This window comes from Nesoenas mayeri (assembly GCF_963082525.1).
Source record: "Nesoenas mayeri genome assembly, chromosome: 11".
NCBI classification, from domain to species: Eukaryota; Metazoa; Chordata; class Aves; order Columbiformes; family Columbidae; genus Nesoenas; species Nesoenas mayeri.
Window position 1 is genome coordinate 6,900,282 of NC_137563.1, and position 15,996 is coordinate 6,916,277.

The 15,996-nt window shown below is 47.6% G+C and overlaps 1 protein-coding gene across 2 annotated transcripts in view; it reads left to right on the plus strand.

The window, feature by feature from the left end:
- Positions 1-9,592: 9,592 nt before the first annotated feature.
- Positions 9,593-15,996, plus strand: part of ST8SIA2 (ST8 alpha-N-acetyl-neuraminide alpha-2,8-sialyltransferase 2) — a gene marked incomplete at both ends in the record, with an annotated part of 29,975 nt that continues 23,571 nt past the window's right edge. For both annotated transcript variants that reach the window (XM_080350885.1, XM_080350886.1), the window contains one exon: positions 9,593-9,690. In XM_080350885.1, coding sequence (XP_080207011.1) covers positions 9,593-9,690 — 98 coding nt within the window. The remainder of the gene's footprint in view (positions 9,691-15,996) is intronic.

Sequence of the window (15,996 nt, forward strand, 5' to 3'; positions counted from 1 at the left end):
CAACACAGTGAAAGTCATCTGATGTGAATTAAACCAGTTTGGATATGAAGCAACATTAGCGTGGACCAATAGCTTTTATCAGGGTGCAGAATCATCCCCCCGTCCAGGTGCTGTTGCAGGTTCAGGTTATTCATTTATCTACAGCGAGAGCGAACCATGTTCTGCCAGAGCAAGAATATATGAAATAGTGTCAGGAAAAGGAAAATGAAGATAGAGCAGGGAGGCAGGGTGAGCTGTTTGCATCCTTCAAAGGAAAGCAAAGGAGTGCCTGTGAAGATGAACCTTAATTTAAACCACAGGGAAGAAGAGTGTTAATGCAACACCCATCTCATGCTGCTTTTCCGATAAGGGCTATAATACAACAAAAGTGGCTGAAGAGGCTTTTCTCAGAGAATTTTCTAACCAACTTTGTAAAGCCAAGAAGGCAAAACTCTTCTGGAGACCTCTCATGTTCTTAGTTCACTGAATCCAAATGTTTATGTGAGTCTTCTGCAACTATTGTCGTTTAAATAGCTTGTGCTCCTCAAGTGGGAAGGGTGGCTGTGATGTAGTGTTGTGGAGACTACCAGTACATACCAGAAGCCTCAAGAACTCTTCAGCATTTCTATCCGGGATGTGCTAAGATGGTAATACTTGCATGGTGAATGTGTTTTTACTGTGTGTTTTTTATGATGTTTTCATTATGTGCTTTTATTATGTGGTTATAAGCTCCTAGAATGGAAACAGGAGCGATAAAGCTTGATTATTATAATCTCATATATAAATGGAGAGTACTTTTTTCCAGAAGGAACCTATGAATGACAGACAAGCTTGACTGGGATGCAAGTGCAAGTATTAAGTCTACTCTTGGAGTAATTAAATCCAGCTCCTCAAGTCAAGTCAAGGTTGATGCTTTTGAGCCATCTCGAAGTCATTCAGACCTTCAGGTTTGCATGTCTGGAGAGGCAACTGGGAGACTTGGTGCCCTGTGTCCCCACAGGTCTCCAGGACCCTCAGGCCACAGGGGACTCCCTCTTTTGAAATCTCCAAAGCTGAAGCAGAAGCTAAATTCAGAAAGAAAACAGAGTGGCCCAGGATTTTGGTTGAGATCTTGTTTCTGATGAGGTCAAATTCAGACATCAGAGTCAAGAACTCTAAAGTGAGACTGTGTTCACATTTAGGGCTCATTGTTTTGTGATGTGGAAGGTCTGATGAGTGCTAATGAACACCCTGTGTTCTCCCTTGCTCTCCCCATGGCATGGTGCAGCCTCCTGCTATTGCTGCTGCTGGTCCTGCTGCTGACTGCACCATCCTGATGAAATCCAGGGCTTGTTCCAGTCCGAAGTGAAGGTGAACCAATTTAGTAGCATTTATTTATGGTGGCCAAGGTAACAGGCTCTTCATCAGGAGCTGCAGGGACTCAGCACCTTGCAGAATCAGGCCTTTCAGTGAGTTCAGAGTTAACCTTTGTGCGGTTCCCTTATGCAATACTGCACTTTATACACGTTCCCATGTGCCAATGCAAGTATTCATCAGGTCGATGAACATTGTGACTGGCTTCAGCTGACACAGATTCTGCTTTTTCCTGTGCTATATTGGAGATCTGTTCTTTGCAATGCTCTTTTCATTGTTCACCTACCCTGGAGACAGCAGCTTTCTGTGAAATATATCTCGCAGGCATCTTGGTGTGAACAGAGCCTTTTCTCTTACAGACCTGAGATGGCTATCAGTATCCAAAATTCCCTGCAAAGGCCCAGGAATGAGCTGGTGAGACCAGGGGGAAAGCACGGTGTAGGGGTGCTCTGGAAGAGGAAACACCCTGGCTTTCAAGGAAGCAAAAGAATCCTATACCTTCTTTTTATTTATAAAAAGAAGCAAGGGAATCTTTCTTGTTCCTCCAAATAAAACTCTCTCATTCCTTAACTCTAATTGTTTGATAATCCCACAAGGAGTGGAAGCATTTCCCCATCCTTTGTAGATTTTGTGCCTTGTATTGTTGCTTGCTAAATATGTGCCAGCACACCACTTACTGCAGCGTGCAGGCTCATGATCTTTGCATGGCTTCTTTCCCTCTAGGAATGCCATAAATAAATCACTAGGTCAGGAAGGCTGTTACATGCCTGGGGTGTCTCTCCCCCACACTGGCTCTTTTTCTCTCTTACTCCTTCAACATTTGTACAGAGCACTTAAACCTGCCAGGAGCATTATGTGCAGTCTCCCCCTTCTGCTGGTATCTTGCTGTGTGAGGTGGAATTCAGCTGCAGATCAATCATTCATATTCCTCACCACAGAGGACACTAATGATCTAAGATCAGAGAAAATAAAGAAATAAATCACATTTAGGCAGAAGCTGCACTGAAGTTTTCCTTCCCGAGGAACGTGCTCACCCAACTGACGCCTCGGCTTTCCAACGAGGTGGGTTCTCAAGCATGTGGTGCTGCACAACCAGGGCCATGTATTCAACAACTTTAATTTAGGATCCAGATGGGAAGTATGAAACTGAAAATATCCTGTTCCTGCTGTGACGAGGGATAATAATAACCTAAGAGCTTTTTGGATCAAATGTAGGTGATTCCTTTGGTGTTGGTCACCAAGAAACAAACTCCAGGTGAACAAGTTCTGTTCTTGCTCCTGCAGGAGAAGCATTAAAGACCTTTTGTGCAGCACTTTTTTAGCTGTTAGATAGAGGTGCAGAGAAGAAAGAGTTGCATTCTTTATGTTGCCCCTTAAGATTTCTCATTTTTACTAAAAAGAACATATTGTTGAATCTTATGTTTTCCTTGCAAATAAGTTCTCATTTGCAAAGGACCATGTGTGCACACAATTTTTTTTTTGTTTTTTCTGGTTGTTTTAATTGCTGTTGTAATCTACATTTTGCAAAGATTTAGATCAAAATTTTCCAGAGGACCACAAGAATACCAGGAAAAAGCAAGACAGCCTTCTTGCAGATTTTCTCAGGCATGTTCATCACTAAGGTGACAGGTTTTTGAATGGTTAGCAGCACTGTCATCTATATTTATTTTATGACCCTCAAAGGAGGGTCATAAGGATTTCCCTCCTCTTTATCTATTCTTGTATTCTTCTCCGGGTCTTTTTTTTCAGTCTGACTTCTCACAGGCAGAAACAATCTGAAATCTCAAGTTAATCTTGCAAGAAACATCCTCCCATACTTTGTGGTGCCCAGATACAGTTTATTTCTTCACCCTGCATGTAGGATTGTTCAGCCAAACTAGGTAGATTTACCTCCTCGACACAGTTGTGGGGAGTAATTGGGTTTCTCTCAAGTATAGGACAAGATTAATCAAACCTGCCAACTTGAAACAAGCCCAAACTAGAGTCAAATATGACCCCTGCTTTAAGGACCATGAAATGCAGACAGAAGTACTGTGATGAAGGTGAATTCTGCAGAAACAAACCTAAAAGAAATGCCACATTTTAGCAGCTTTGAACTGAGATAAGAGACAAAATTCAAAACATGATGACGTCTCAGTTTGGCATTTGAAACCTTTATCTGTTTATCAGACACTTAAAATCTACCATTATAAGTAAGAAATGCTTATCGGTTTGGAATTATCTTGGAGGGATGCGTTACATTCAAATCACTGCTGGTCAGATGTGAGAAGTGTGCGTGCTTTATATGCACCAAGCACACGTGTGTATTCTGAGTCACTGAAAATACGGCTTTGCTGGGTTAATTATTTCTCTGTGGAGTAGGAAGAACAAGGGTGAAGTGTGTGGGCTGGGGCAGAAACAGGGAACAGGGCAGGTATCTTGTGTCATTTTTGTTTCCAGACTATAAGCAAAGGGCTTCTTTGTTCCTCTGATGACTGTGCAAGAAAAATGCTGCAATTGCAGGTCTGCAGACAAGGCTGGGACAGCTTGGATCAGCCTGGGGTGCCGACACTGGCATTGACCTTCGGGCACTCGGTTTTCCCGGCTGCGAAGTTTCACCCAGGTCGATGGAAACACAGCAATTGTCTCCGCTCTTCAAAGCTGAAGTATCTTTCAGCCCTTTCTTCTCCTGCCTTGGGCACCACAGTGGCATTCAGCATGCCAAGGATGAGCAAAACATACCCAGGTTTGAGAAATCCCCCCAAAAGTTGGTGTCCCCCCCATTACATATATATATATCTATATCTACACATATACACACGTGCACACCCAGCACTGCCACCCAGTGGCATGCTAACACAAAAGCGGGGGGGTTGTGCAATCTTATTTTAGTTCTGGGGTTTTGTTTTCCCCAAATGCCATGAATACTATATAAAAACTTCATATGGGCACATACTCAGCTCTGCTGTCCCAGCCATGAGGTGCCCGGCTGGGCACGCACACGACCAGGCTGTAAAGTCATGCCAGCCGTACAGCCGCAACTGGAAATATCAACACCTTAGAATCGGGTCCAGATAACGGGCAATTTGCAATTGTCACACATATTCCGCCTTTTCCCTTTTTTCTACCTTTTCCCTTTTTTTGTGTGCGTATGGTTAATTGTGAGGGGGAGGACGGCAGACCTTATCTCTTGCGACTAGTGGTGGCAAAACTGAAAAATTGTTTTCATTACCAGGTTGGAAGGCTTTTCACATGCAAATTATCAATATCATTGTGAATGTGGCATTTTTATTAATCCAAACCAGCTTATCTGACCACAAAGAAAGAAAGATCATTCTTGTTTTATATCAAACATTTTGCTCTGACAAGGGTGAGTCATATTTGATGAAATGTTGCATGGATCACACCATTTTTGCAATTTACTGCAGAAAAGAAAGGAATAGAAGGGACTAGTGGATGGTGTTGGATTTGGGGATTTTTTGGGTGGGTTTTGGTTTTTGTTTTGGTGAGGGCTTTTTTTTCTTTTTCTTTTTCTCTTCATCATCAAATGATGCCCGTTTACATCAGCACTTTAACTTCTCTACTTCAACATCAAAGGAACTGATCTGGTTTTATAGATGTATTTTTGTCTCTCTATTGTGTGCACTTCTCCTTCAAACACTGGGAAAATAAGGTCACGTTCCCTACTGAGTCCATCCTTTTCTATTGATTTTACTTTCTTAAGATCCTAATAGAGCTTGAAATTAATACAGTCTGATTTTCTTCTCTCTTTCTCGTGAATCACCTTAGCTTTCTCGTTGCTGCTACACCACTCTGGGTATAAAGAAGGCGACAGACTTGCAGTCCTCCTTCCAACGGCAAAAATCCCTGAAAAATCCCAGTTCAATAGAGGATGTGCCACAGAACGTTACAGACCCCTCTGATGTGGCTAAATTGAGATTCACTGATATTAGGATACATCTAAATGCCTCTGCTAGGGCTGCATTTCAGTGTTGTTTGCCTCTCAAAAAAGAACAAACCCTGTCTATGACTAATAAGTTGTCCAGGGCTTAGGAGTCCTTTAATAAGACTCACAGCTCCTCCAGGTGAATGTACTTTAGTAATGGACCAAGCTGCTTTGGGATCCCACTGGAAACTTTTGCCCAAGGGTGAATAAAGCCAGGTGAGGAGCCTGACAGCTCTGGAAGTTGCTTGGTTGCTATCAGTGTTTCTCCATCCATGAGCAAAGATGCTGGAGTGGTGGTCTCTGATCCCTCGCTCTGCATGGAGACCAGCAAGAGCATTCAGGAGAAGATGGAGGGCATCAAACCTACTGAATCAGCATCCTTCCTTCCTGCTAATGAACTCATTGGGGAGGAAAAGACACTTCATGCCCCTTGGGGGTCATTTAACTTTTGCAGGAGGTGCTGATGGTTTCATTGGAGAAAGCACCTAGACGCAGGTTCGTCACCAATGAGGCAATGAAACATCATGACCCTGGTTAATACCAGCTCCCATTTCTCATGCTCGTTCATCACATCAGAGTACTGTTCAGCTGTATAAAATGGGCCGTAAACTTTGTTCATTTTGGCTGGCAGATATGATAAAGGTTATGTGTGTTTTGCAGCTTTACGAATTTGATGGCGAAAGGTCCCCTGAGACCTCTCGCTGCACAAGGTCTTACCATTTGTAGTAGCACAGCAAAGACCTCACGGGTCATCTTCTCTGTCTCTCCTTCGCTTGTTCAGGAGCCACTACCTTTCTCAATGATGCTTCTCGTCTAGATTAAAAACATTTAAAATATGTATTATTTTTGCACGCTCTGTGTATCTGTGCCTTTCATACCCACATCTTAAATTCATCACTTCTCTGCCCGTTGTTTGTAAATGTCCCTAGGTGTTTAAGTCTTATTCTCTGAATCCTCTGAGCTATTGTTGGGGAATGTGACTATTACATATTCCTGATATTTCTCAAAGGTCAAAAGAAAATGTAAAATGCCATTTCTTTTCTCTTCTCCCTTCAAAGCAGCAAAATGCAATATTGTTCTGGTGCAGTTACTTTTGCCGTTATGCTAAGATTTTTTTTTTCCAGTACACCTTATTGTATTTACTGCAAATGTTCTGGATACAGAATTATTTCCTCAAATTATTAGGAACTAGAAGATATAATAGCCTTTTATTCTGTTTCAGAACATATTACTCTACAACAACAGTCTATTTGTGACAGTTTGCTCTCATCTTCCTGCAACCCATCTTACAAATGAGACATAAAATTGAGGCTTTGGACGCTTACGGACCCAATCCTGCAACATTTATGCACCTGGTTAAGCTGAATCATGTGAAGATTCCTAGTGGATTGAATATGCAGAATGACTAATACTTGAGAAACTATGGCGACAGTTTGTAGTTCTTTGGGATAAAGAGGAATGCATGAAACTAGGGTGTGTTATCTCCTCTGCTCCCCAAATCTGGCCAGAATGCTCTAAAGGATGGACTTGGAGTGAATGCAGAGTAAACTGTTCTCTCCTGCAGTCAGTACCTATTATATTCATTTCTTTCTGCCACTACAGTAAGACTCCTGATTGTGCAATATTTAGCCCCCAGCAGTGCAACAAGATCTCCAGGTTTACATCATAGAGTCACACTTGGTGATGTTATACAGCCTTGTTAATTGATTACAAAATAATTCAGCGCGCTGCACTGTTCCTGCATCTTCAATGTAGCTTTGCTGCCTCCTCTTTCAAAACCGGCTGTGCTTCAAGGTCCTGGTCCCTGTGTTTGAAGCCTGAACAGCTGAAGAATGACCTTTCTCTTCGACCTACATCTTTCATAGGAATAAAGCAACAGATGACACCAAGTACGGGATTCACAGAGCTCTTTGTGCAAGCCCCGAGCAGTGGAGCTTTCCAGTGAAGGGCATCAAGCTTAACTCTCAGCTCACCCTGCAAGGAGGGGTTTGGTTTTTGTTGTTTTGTTTTGTTTTTTTCATTTCAGCAGTATTTCCATTAACTTATGCAGGAGCAGAGTCAAATCCCAGCATGTTTTTTAAGACAAGCTACTCCACAGCAGCAGCAGATCTCGGTAGATAGGATATCCCTGTCCCTGTGGGACTCCCCATCCAGGCAAACCAACTCCCACCACACAGTGAATGATTCCCACACTTACTGCTCAGCCTCCATCGAGATTTCTGGTTTTGCACATTTCCATCGTGATTGGCAACTGAAACAGGAAGATCAGACAAAAGAAGCTGAAACACCACCTGGGATGGAGCTGAAAAAAAAAGATGCGGGAGCAGATATCTCCATCTGTATTCTCCAGGATGTGTAAGCTGGGAAACCAGCTGCGGTGCGGTGCTCCCGAATCACAGGGGACTGGTGCTCTGCCCCCGCTGCATCTCGGGAAACCCCTGTGTCAGTCCCTGTCCCAGCAAGGTCACCTTAAAGCCTGTTTCCCCATCCTCAGGCCAGCCACACTGCTGTGAAACTCCAGAATAGGGTGAGGAAAGGGAGTCCAAGAAGAATAAAACAGAAGGAAAATGAGGGTTTTCTCAGATTTATGCAGAAGGTAAATTATGGGGCTACTCAGACTACCTGAAATCACTTTCTCCCCAGGGGCCTGAATATGCTCTATTACAAAAGCTGCATATGGGACTGTAAATTTGCCATATATACTATAGTATAATTGTAGCAGACTCACCTATGTTGTATTTTTTACCTATAAACGTAACAGTGATTTGTTTGTCTCCTCTTTATACAGGAATTTCAGAGCCCCCTGGAAAGCACATTGGCCATAACAGGCTCCTTCCACCATTTAATCCAGATAAACGGAAAACTCTTCTGCTAAATATGCCTTCCTGTACACAAAACTGGTGCTACACACTCGATACGTATGGATGCATCCCCATGCAAAGCACCTCAGCATCCTCGGTAGGAATCATGCAACATTGACAGCATATCACACCCTGAGCAACATACTTTTTGTATTGATGCAAAAAGCCATGCACAGAAGGGAAAATGGCAGCTTTCCAAGTGGCCCCAGTTAATAGCTCTGTTTTGCTTAATGGTGCCTCCCATTCAGACTAAAGATGCTGTTTTAAATATGTAAGCAATTAGTATCTCTCTCTCTCAACACATCTGTGCTTCTTCTGTCTGCTGCATTATAAATCCACTGCATCCCTCTCTAGTTCAGCGGTGCACGTATCACCAGATATTCTGATTTTTCAGCAACTTTCTGGTCTGAAAGAATTATGCTTGCATTTGGAGACACCCTGCCAGGCTGGCCCTGCCTAAACCTTGGCACAGCTGGTCTCTCCTCTCCAGGGCTGGTGCAGGACTAAACAGATAACAGGGATGCAGGGAAAGGATCACTTGGTCTTTTTTTTTGGCTGTTCTTTTGTCCAGCCAGTCCATTTTTCCTTATTCCCAACTTTCATACACTTTAATCTCATTTTCTGGATAGAAACTCCAGCCTTTTCTCTCCATAACAAAATCTAAGGCTATGCCTGTAGCCTGCAGGTTGGTCATAGGGGCTGTGAGAGTGGCAGAGTTGCCTCCAGGTGCCTCGGAAGCAGAGCCCCTTGTGTGGTTTCTACTTAATAAATTCTACCTTTTCAAACTACGGCGACATGTAAAGAGTTGTGGCAGGACTGGTGTAGTTATGATGGTCAATATTTATAGCAATGCAAAGAAATTTTTTATTACCAAAATGGGTGTTAACAGTAATCGAGATGGTTGTGATTAGTTATTAATCATCATTGTTTACAATGTTTTCTATCCCAAAAGATCTGCTTTATTGCACGCACGTTACGTGAGAAGGTACAATCGCCACTACCGCAAACAGGAGTGCGCTTTGTCTTATTTTATTGCAGTTTTTGTCCTTTCGGGGAAAAAACCACTCGCCTGCGCGTTTCCTCCCCCCACAGCCAGGACTGACCCCGCCACACCGCGCCGGTGCGCACAAGGCAGGGGCCGCGCCACGGAAGCGACAACATAAAGCAAAGCCCGTGCACCGGGGGCACCGCCGGGGGTGACGGGCCCCCCCCAAGCCAGAACGAGGGGCAACCGCTCCCGGAGCGCCGCGGAGACCCTCCGCAAACTTTATCGGCGGGGGGCGGTGGGGGCTGAGCCCGCCCCGTCCGCCCCCTCCCCGCGCCGGGCGGGGCGGGACGGGCGCTCCGCGGGCGCCGAGGGGCGGAGCGGCCCCGCCGGGCGGCGGCGGCGCCGAGCCCGGGACGCGGCGCCGCGTTCCGCACCCCGCGGAGCGGCCCGGCCCAGCCCAGCCCAGCCCAGCCCAGCCCGGGAGCCATGCCGCTGCCGTGCCGGGGCTGGACGCTGGCGTTGCTCACGCTGTTGGTCGGTTTCCTCATCTTCGCTGATATTTCCGAGATCGAGGAGGAGAGCGGGTAAATACCCCCCTTCCCTGCCGCGGAGGGGCGCGGAGGGTAGGAGTGCTGGCGGCGGAGAAGGAGGCGGAGGAGGCGGTGGCGGAGAAGGGGGGGGGCAGGCGGGCGCCCGGACAGTTTCTTTGTCTCCGGCTTTCCCCGTTTCTTGCCGCGCCGGAGTGGAAAGGGAGCTCGCTCCGCTCCCGCGCAGCGCCGCGGAGCCGGTGCAACCCCGGGCGGGACCGCGCCGCTGCCGGGCACGGGGCCGGGGGGCAGCCACGCGGGTCCGGGCAAGGGGGCAGAAGCTGGTACCGCTCCCGTTAGAGCTGCTGAGATAGCGGTCCGGTTAGGGATGCTGGAGCAGGTACCGGACCCGTTAGAGACGCTGAGGTACCCAACCGGGTAGGGGTGCTGGAGCAGGTACTGGTCCGGGTAGAGATGCTCAGTCGGGTACAGGTGTGGGTAGGGATGCTGGAGCAGGTACCAGTGTGGCTAGGGATGTTGGAGCAGATACTGGTCTGGAGAGAGGGGTTTGGGCACGGTGCTCAGGTGTTACTGATGGAGCAGGTCCCTGAGCGGGATGTTGGTGCAGGCAGTCTGCTGGCCGGCGATGGTGGGGCATGGTGCATCCCGGGGGGCTTGGGGTGCTGGTACTGGTCTGGATGGGTGTGGTGGAGTGGGCACCCGTTTGTGGGGATGATGGATAAGGAACCAGTCTGCAGGGTGGGAGAAATTGAACAGGGACCGTTTGGGTGGGGGTGATGGAGCAGGGAGGGGGAGCTCAACCCACTTTTCTGTCCCCATGGGCTGCGTCAGGGGCTTTGTGATCATCTCTTCCTGGTCACCTACAGGGTGTTTACCTGCAGGTGCCCTGCATGGCTGGGGCTAAAGCAGCCCCTTAGTCTGAGTAGAGAAACAACACCCTACCCACCCCATAAACCCCATCTCTGAGGGCTGCTTGGAAACTTAGGGGATGAGAGGAACAAATGCAGAGAGAAGGGTTTGCGTTAACTTGAGGAACTCACTACAGCAGTGTGGGAAAACAAATAATTCTGTTAACATGGGGTGCACTCAAAGTACCCAAATGGCACATGGTCTGGCTGTTTGGGACCAGGTGAGATTGCCTGCTGTGTTACATCAAAACAAACAAACACCTGGCACTCGAGGCTGAAATGGTAAATTAAATGCCGTGATGTTTGCCATTGTTTCATTGTTATATTTTATTGGGTGCCACAGACAAGAAGTGCTTAAAGGTTGGTAGCCTTGTCCAGAAACATCCAGCACCAGACTGTAGGTTACCAGGCTAGATGAATTGTTGCTCTGCAATGAGCTGGCACTATCTATGTAATGATAAAGGAAATGAAAAGCTTCTGAAGCATTCTCCCCATCGGACAGGCTGCTCTGATCCCCTTGCTTTCCTCCCATCTTCTTTTCCGGCTTCTGTTCTTTCTTCTCTCTCGTCTATCTGCTATATCTGTCCGCTAGAACTTGCTGTGCCCTTATTGAAAATCTATTCTGTTTTGTTACTTACTTGTCCTGTTTTTCACCCTGGTTCATTAGGGATTCCCAGTGTTGTGGGTTTTTTTTTCCTCCTCTCTTTTCTGTACATTGTATGGAAATTAGATGGTTGCTGGCTGCTTATCTCCAAGCCCTGGCATCTGAGTTTGTTGCTGTAGTTCCTCCAAGGAAGTACTGCCAAGCAGTGCAGCGGCAGAGACAGCAACAGGGTCAGAGGAGTTCTGCAGAAACAGCAAGCAGCTTGTTTCACACGGCATTTCAGAAATTATAGTGCACAAGGTAACTAGCGAGGAGCGGAGCACCCTACACCCCAGGGAGCAAAGGATGGGTCCTGCAGTCTGCCGCCCTCTGATACGTGTTAGTCCCAGGCCGTTCATGGGTAAGTTCCCACATCAGCTGTGGTACAGGGTTGCACAGAGCAAAGGTGGGACCCTGCTATATTAAGAGGTAATAATGAAGTAGGTCAAGCTGATCTTTTCTCTTGCTTGCCCTCTCCCACCCACTTTTTTTCCCCATTGCATCTCCAAAGTGGTTTGGGTTTGAGGAGCTTCTTCATCCCATGTGCTTCTTGGAGCACAGCAAGAGGCCCAACACTGTTCATCTTACACCCTAAGCTCTTAGCAGAGGAGCCTGGCACAGAGAACACTTCATCCCCGTGTGTTGCCGTGGTACCAGGGATGGTCAACACGATGCTCTGACCTGGCTGGAGTGTGTTGTTGGGGAGAGGTGTAAGAGCTCAGTGTCTGATCTGCAGCAGTTATGGGGATGATAAAATGTTTTCAGCTTTGAGGGACACATGAGAGCAGCATCCTTTGCAAACAGCACCTGTAGGTAAAGGAGACTGTGTGACAGCAAATGTACATAACAAGATGTGCACCAGGGTGTAGAGAAAGATGGCCTTCCAAAGTTCTCCAGGAGCACTCTGTGTGTGCAGCAGGGAACAGCTCCTCTCCATGCGAGGTTTGGGCGATACTGGATTTTTGTGCAGCCCTTTCCCAGGCCAGGAATATTTGGCTGATGGACCATGTGGCTCAGCATCCTCCTCCACACCCCCACAGACCACCCTCGCTTTTGCCACTACAGCCCAAGCATTAAGGAAAGCAAAGAGCTGGCCAGGTGTCCCCTGGCAGGCTCACAGCACCGAGGGGGGCTGGGAAATGCAGGCAGGTGCAACTCTTTTATTCTTTTTCCTTGGCATCGAAACACCCTCTAATTATTGTGAGGAGCGAACAGCTTGCCCACTTTTACACATACCCTGCCCCCTGCCTGCAATTTGGATTGTCTTTGGAAGAATATGCCTCACATGGGTGGCAGCAGGGGGAGAACGTTTTTCTCTCACCTACAAATACTGAGAAATTGCAGAAGGAAAGAACAAAGTGTTCATTGGGTACAAAGTAAGAATATAATATTACTGACAAAAGGACAAAAAAAAATAAAAATAATATCATGCTGTTTCCCCGGACAATAAGTTCTCAGCATCGCAGGTGAATGGAGGTAGGAGCCGAGGGCAGCACGAGCTGCTCTGCCTGCCAGGGGCTTCTGAGAAAGATGTTTGCTCCTTAAGCAGTCCCGTCTTGCTCCTCCAGATATTCTTATACCACCTCCTGCAGACGCGAGATACTGAAACAAAGAGGTGTCAGGGCAAGGATGAAAATTCAGCAGTTTCTCGCTCGTGACGCTGTGTCGCTCTCATTAGCCCGTTCCTCCCAGCCAGCAGCCACCCCTGCGCGGGGGTTTTCATCCCTGTCGTTTTATATACGTGTCACCTATACACGCATGGCTGGAATTGCGGTGCTGCGGGGTGTCAGCGGGCGGGCAGGCGTGCTCATCCCGCTCGCCTTGGCTGGCTCCTCGCACTCACCGGTGTGTGCTGCCGTGATGAAGCATTGCCGTTGCGAATGGTCTTGGCACTTTGTTTCCGAACAACCACCTGGTTCCGGGCTGCTGAACTTTTCCTGCAGCCCGGTGGCGCTTGCGTTTCCCTCCATCCCTCCTGCTCCGGCTCTTTGTTTCCCTGGAAGGAAACAAAAGACATATTCATGTCAGTCTTGGGGAGCACTAATGCAATCGCAGCCATTTCTTCATCCACCCCAGGATAGGGGAGCGAGCCAGACCTCTCCCCATGGAGGAAGACAAAGGACTCGGCGTTGAGTGGAATAATTATTGCCGGTGATGAGGAGGAAAATTCTGCTCCTTGGTGGCAGTTTAAAGGGACTCTTTGTTGTTATGCATCTGCTGTAGCAGTTCTGCAGGGGTCCGGCTGTGTCCTGATTGTCTGTAGAGGGAGCTGGTGACCCGCTGCCACCAGGTGACTTCTCAAATTAGCGTGAGCCATCTTAGGGAGCACTTGACACTTGGTAATGGGTTGGACTTAATATGAGTCAACCTTTCTTCTGCTAGTCCAGGCCATATGCCTTTCCATCCTGATTACAAGAGGAATTATATTCTGCGCTTTTTAAGTGACGAATGGGAGTATCTATTATTGCTCGCCTGCCTGGAAGCGTGTCAGTAAAATGCCACTTCTTCCACATGTGCCCTTTTCTAATGCCTGCCATTCAGAGGCTCAGGAATGTCACAAAGAGATTTTGTGTCCTTTATGGTGGCTGATGTGCTTGCTCTGAGTGGTCTGTAGTTGTAACACTTCTTGTCAAGCCTGGTCCATAGAGTATAAATGTCCTGCTGTGATTTACTGTGCCTGACCCAGAGTCAGTCTAAGACTTGCTCTCCACCTGGAAGTTTTGCTGAAAAAAGAGCTATATTCTACCAACATACACTTTTGTGCACTTAGGCAGTGGGTGCACATGAGCAAACAATTATCTGTGTTGGTCTGGAGGAGTAAAACCTCTCTGCAGGACAGAATCCCACAGGCAGCCTGTAACTAGTCGTGTAAATGGAGCCAGTGGAGAGACCCTTGTACTTGTTGGATATGGCAGGGCTCTAACAAAAGCCCCATGACGCATTGCGGTGGAAAATAAAAGCAATGTTGGAGCACTGAAGCACTGATTTGAGTAAGAAAATACTCGGTATAGGCTTTGATTGCGACTCTTCTGACGATAACTTGAGCTCAAGGAACCAATTTTAGGTTGGCTGCAGAGCTCCCCTTCCTCCATGTAAAGCACTCCCATCTCCTGCTGCCTGCCAGGGGCTGTGGGGGCTGCCACCGGGATGTGTCCAACCCCCTGTGCTCCTGCCCAGAGCGATCTAAAGGAGGTGAATCTCCATGGCTTGTTCCCTTAAGCTAAGCTCAGAGGGAATGGCAGGAGCAGTGGTACCTGCAGGGAACTGGTGTCTGGCAGGAGGGCTGGGAGCAGCGGGATGGAAAGCACTGAGCAATCCAGCGGAACAACAACAAGAAACCAGTTCTGTGATATAACCGGTCCCTCTAAGGGCTTCCCAGTACAGCTGGTGAAAACTTGCTCTTTGGTCAAGTCCTGATAGTCAGCAGTTTGTAAGAGGGAATTTCTGAGCTCACCAGTGAGGAGGAAGGTGCATTTCATCAGTTAGTGCTTCTTGTGTGCAGAGTGCCCAAAGCCATGGCCAGTCCCACCCCTAGAGCTATGAAAAGAGCAAAGCAGCTCCAGCAAGCCCTCCAAGTTTCCCTTTTGCTGAGGTGGGCTTTTTATTTCCCATCTCTAAACCCACAAATGCACTATCCCAGGCTGGAAAGCAAAGGAAGCGTTTTTTCCTCCCTGCAGAGAACAAGGAGTTGCAAATGTCGGTTCATTTAGCGAAGGCTTGTTGAGCAGCTAACGGTGAGGTTAAGTGATTTGGCCATCAGCAGTTCGGTGCCCGCTCCGCCGTGCTGCTGCCGTACTCGTGGGCAGAGAGCGGAGCCCTGGGACCGTGGCCAGCAGTGACACAGCAGGTCCCGCTGCCACCACGAGCCGTCCTGGCTCCTCACAGACATGGATAAAGGGGTCAGGTTTTTTTCTTGTATTCTCTGCAGCCACCATGGTTATTCTGCTTAGAGATCTGTGCCTGCTTGCATGCCAGATGTGCTTGCTGTTGGTTTTCTAGGAGAGCATTCAACAGGAGATTCTTATCTTTCCTTGGGCTTTCAGGCTACAGGTATTGTGTTTTTTCATCCCTGAGACCAGCACTACTTAAATACATCTGCAGGTACGGTTGCTATAAAAACCAGTTGTTCCAAAGACAGACTTCCTCTAATTGCCTCCATCATTTGTTTTCCGTGAGCCTGGGTCATCCTTAGCAGTAAGAAATAAGCCCAAACTACAGTATGAGACAATAATTATTTTGCCATTTCTCTGTTTTCCATCCCCAGTTGCCTCTGGTAACAAGGGAGTTTCCTGACACAGTGAATTCACTGTGGGAATGGAATTTCAGACGTCCTTCAGTGAACACCACCAGGCTGATGGCAACAGGTCTGCCCCTTGCAATGCAATAGCAAAAGAAAAAAAGCATCTTTACAGCTCCTTGTTCTTTGTGTTCCCACCGCAAATCTAAACAACTCCTTGTCTGGGCTGAGCAGCAGCCTTGGTGGTGGTGGTAGCGTTGGGTGATGCATCCTCATCAACAGCAGCAGCACTGACTCCGATTGGGAAGCGAAAAGGCTGATTTGGGGAGACGGGCGCAGTGCTCCCCAAACCCCCGTGGGGCAGCGGCAACGGAGTGGGGTGGGAGCAGGAAGGAAGATGAGCTGGGACGGCAGCATGTGATAAGGGTGCTCGGTGCATGGGCGGGGTGGCCAGAATGGTCCTCCTGAAGTGGCAGGTGCTGCCACAGCACAAATGCCGTGTCCTGTCACCAGGTAACCCCGTTAGGAGGAGTCCCTGCACCAGCCCAGGGGTG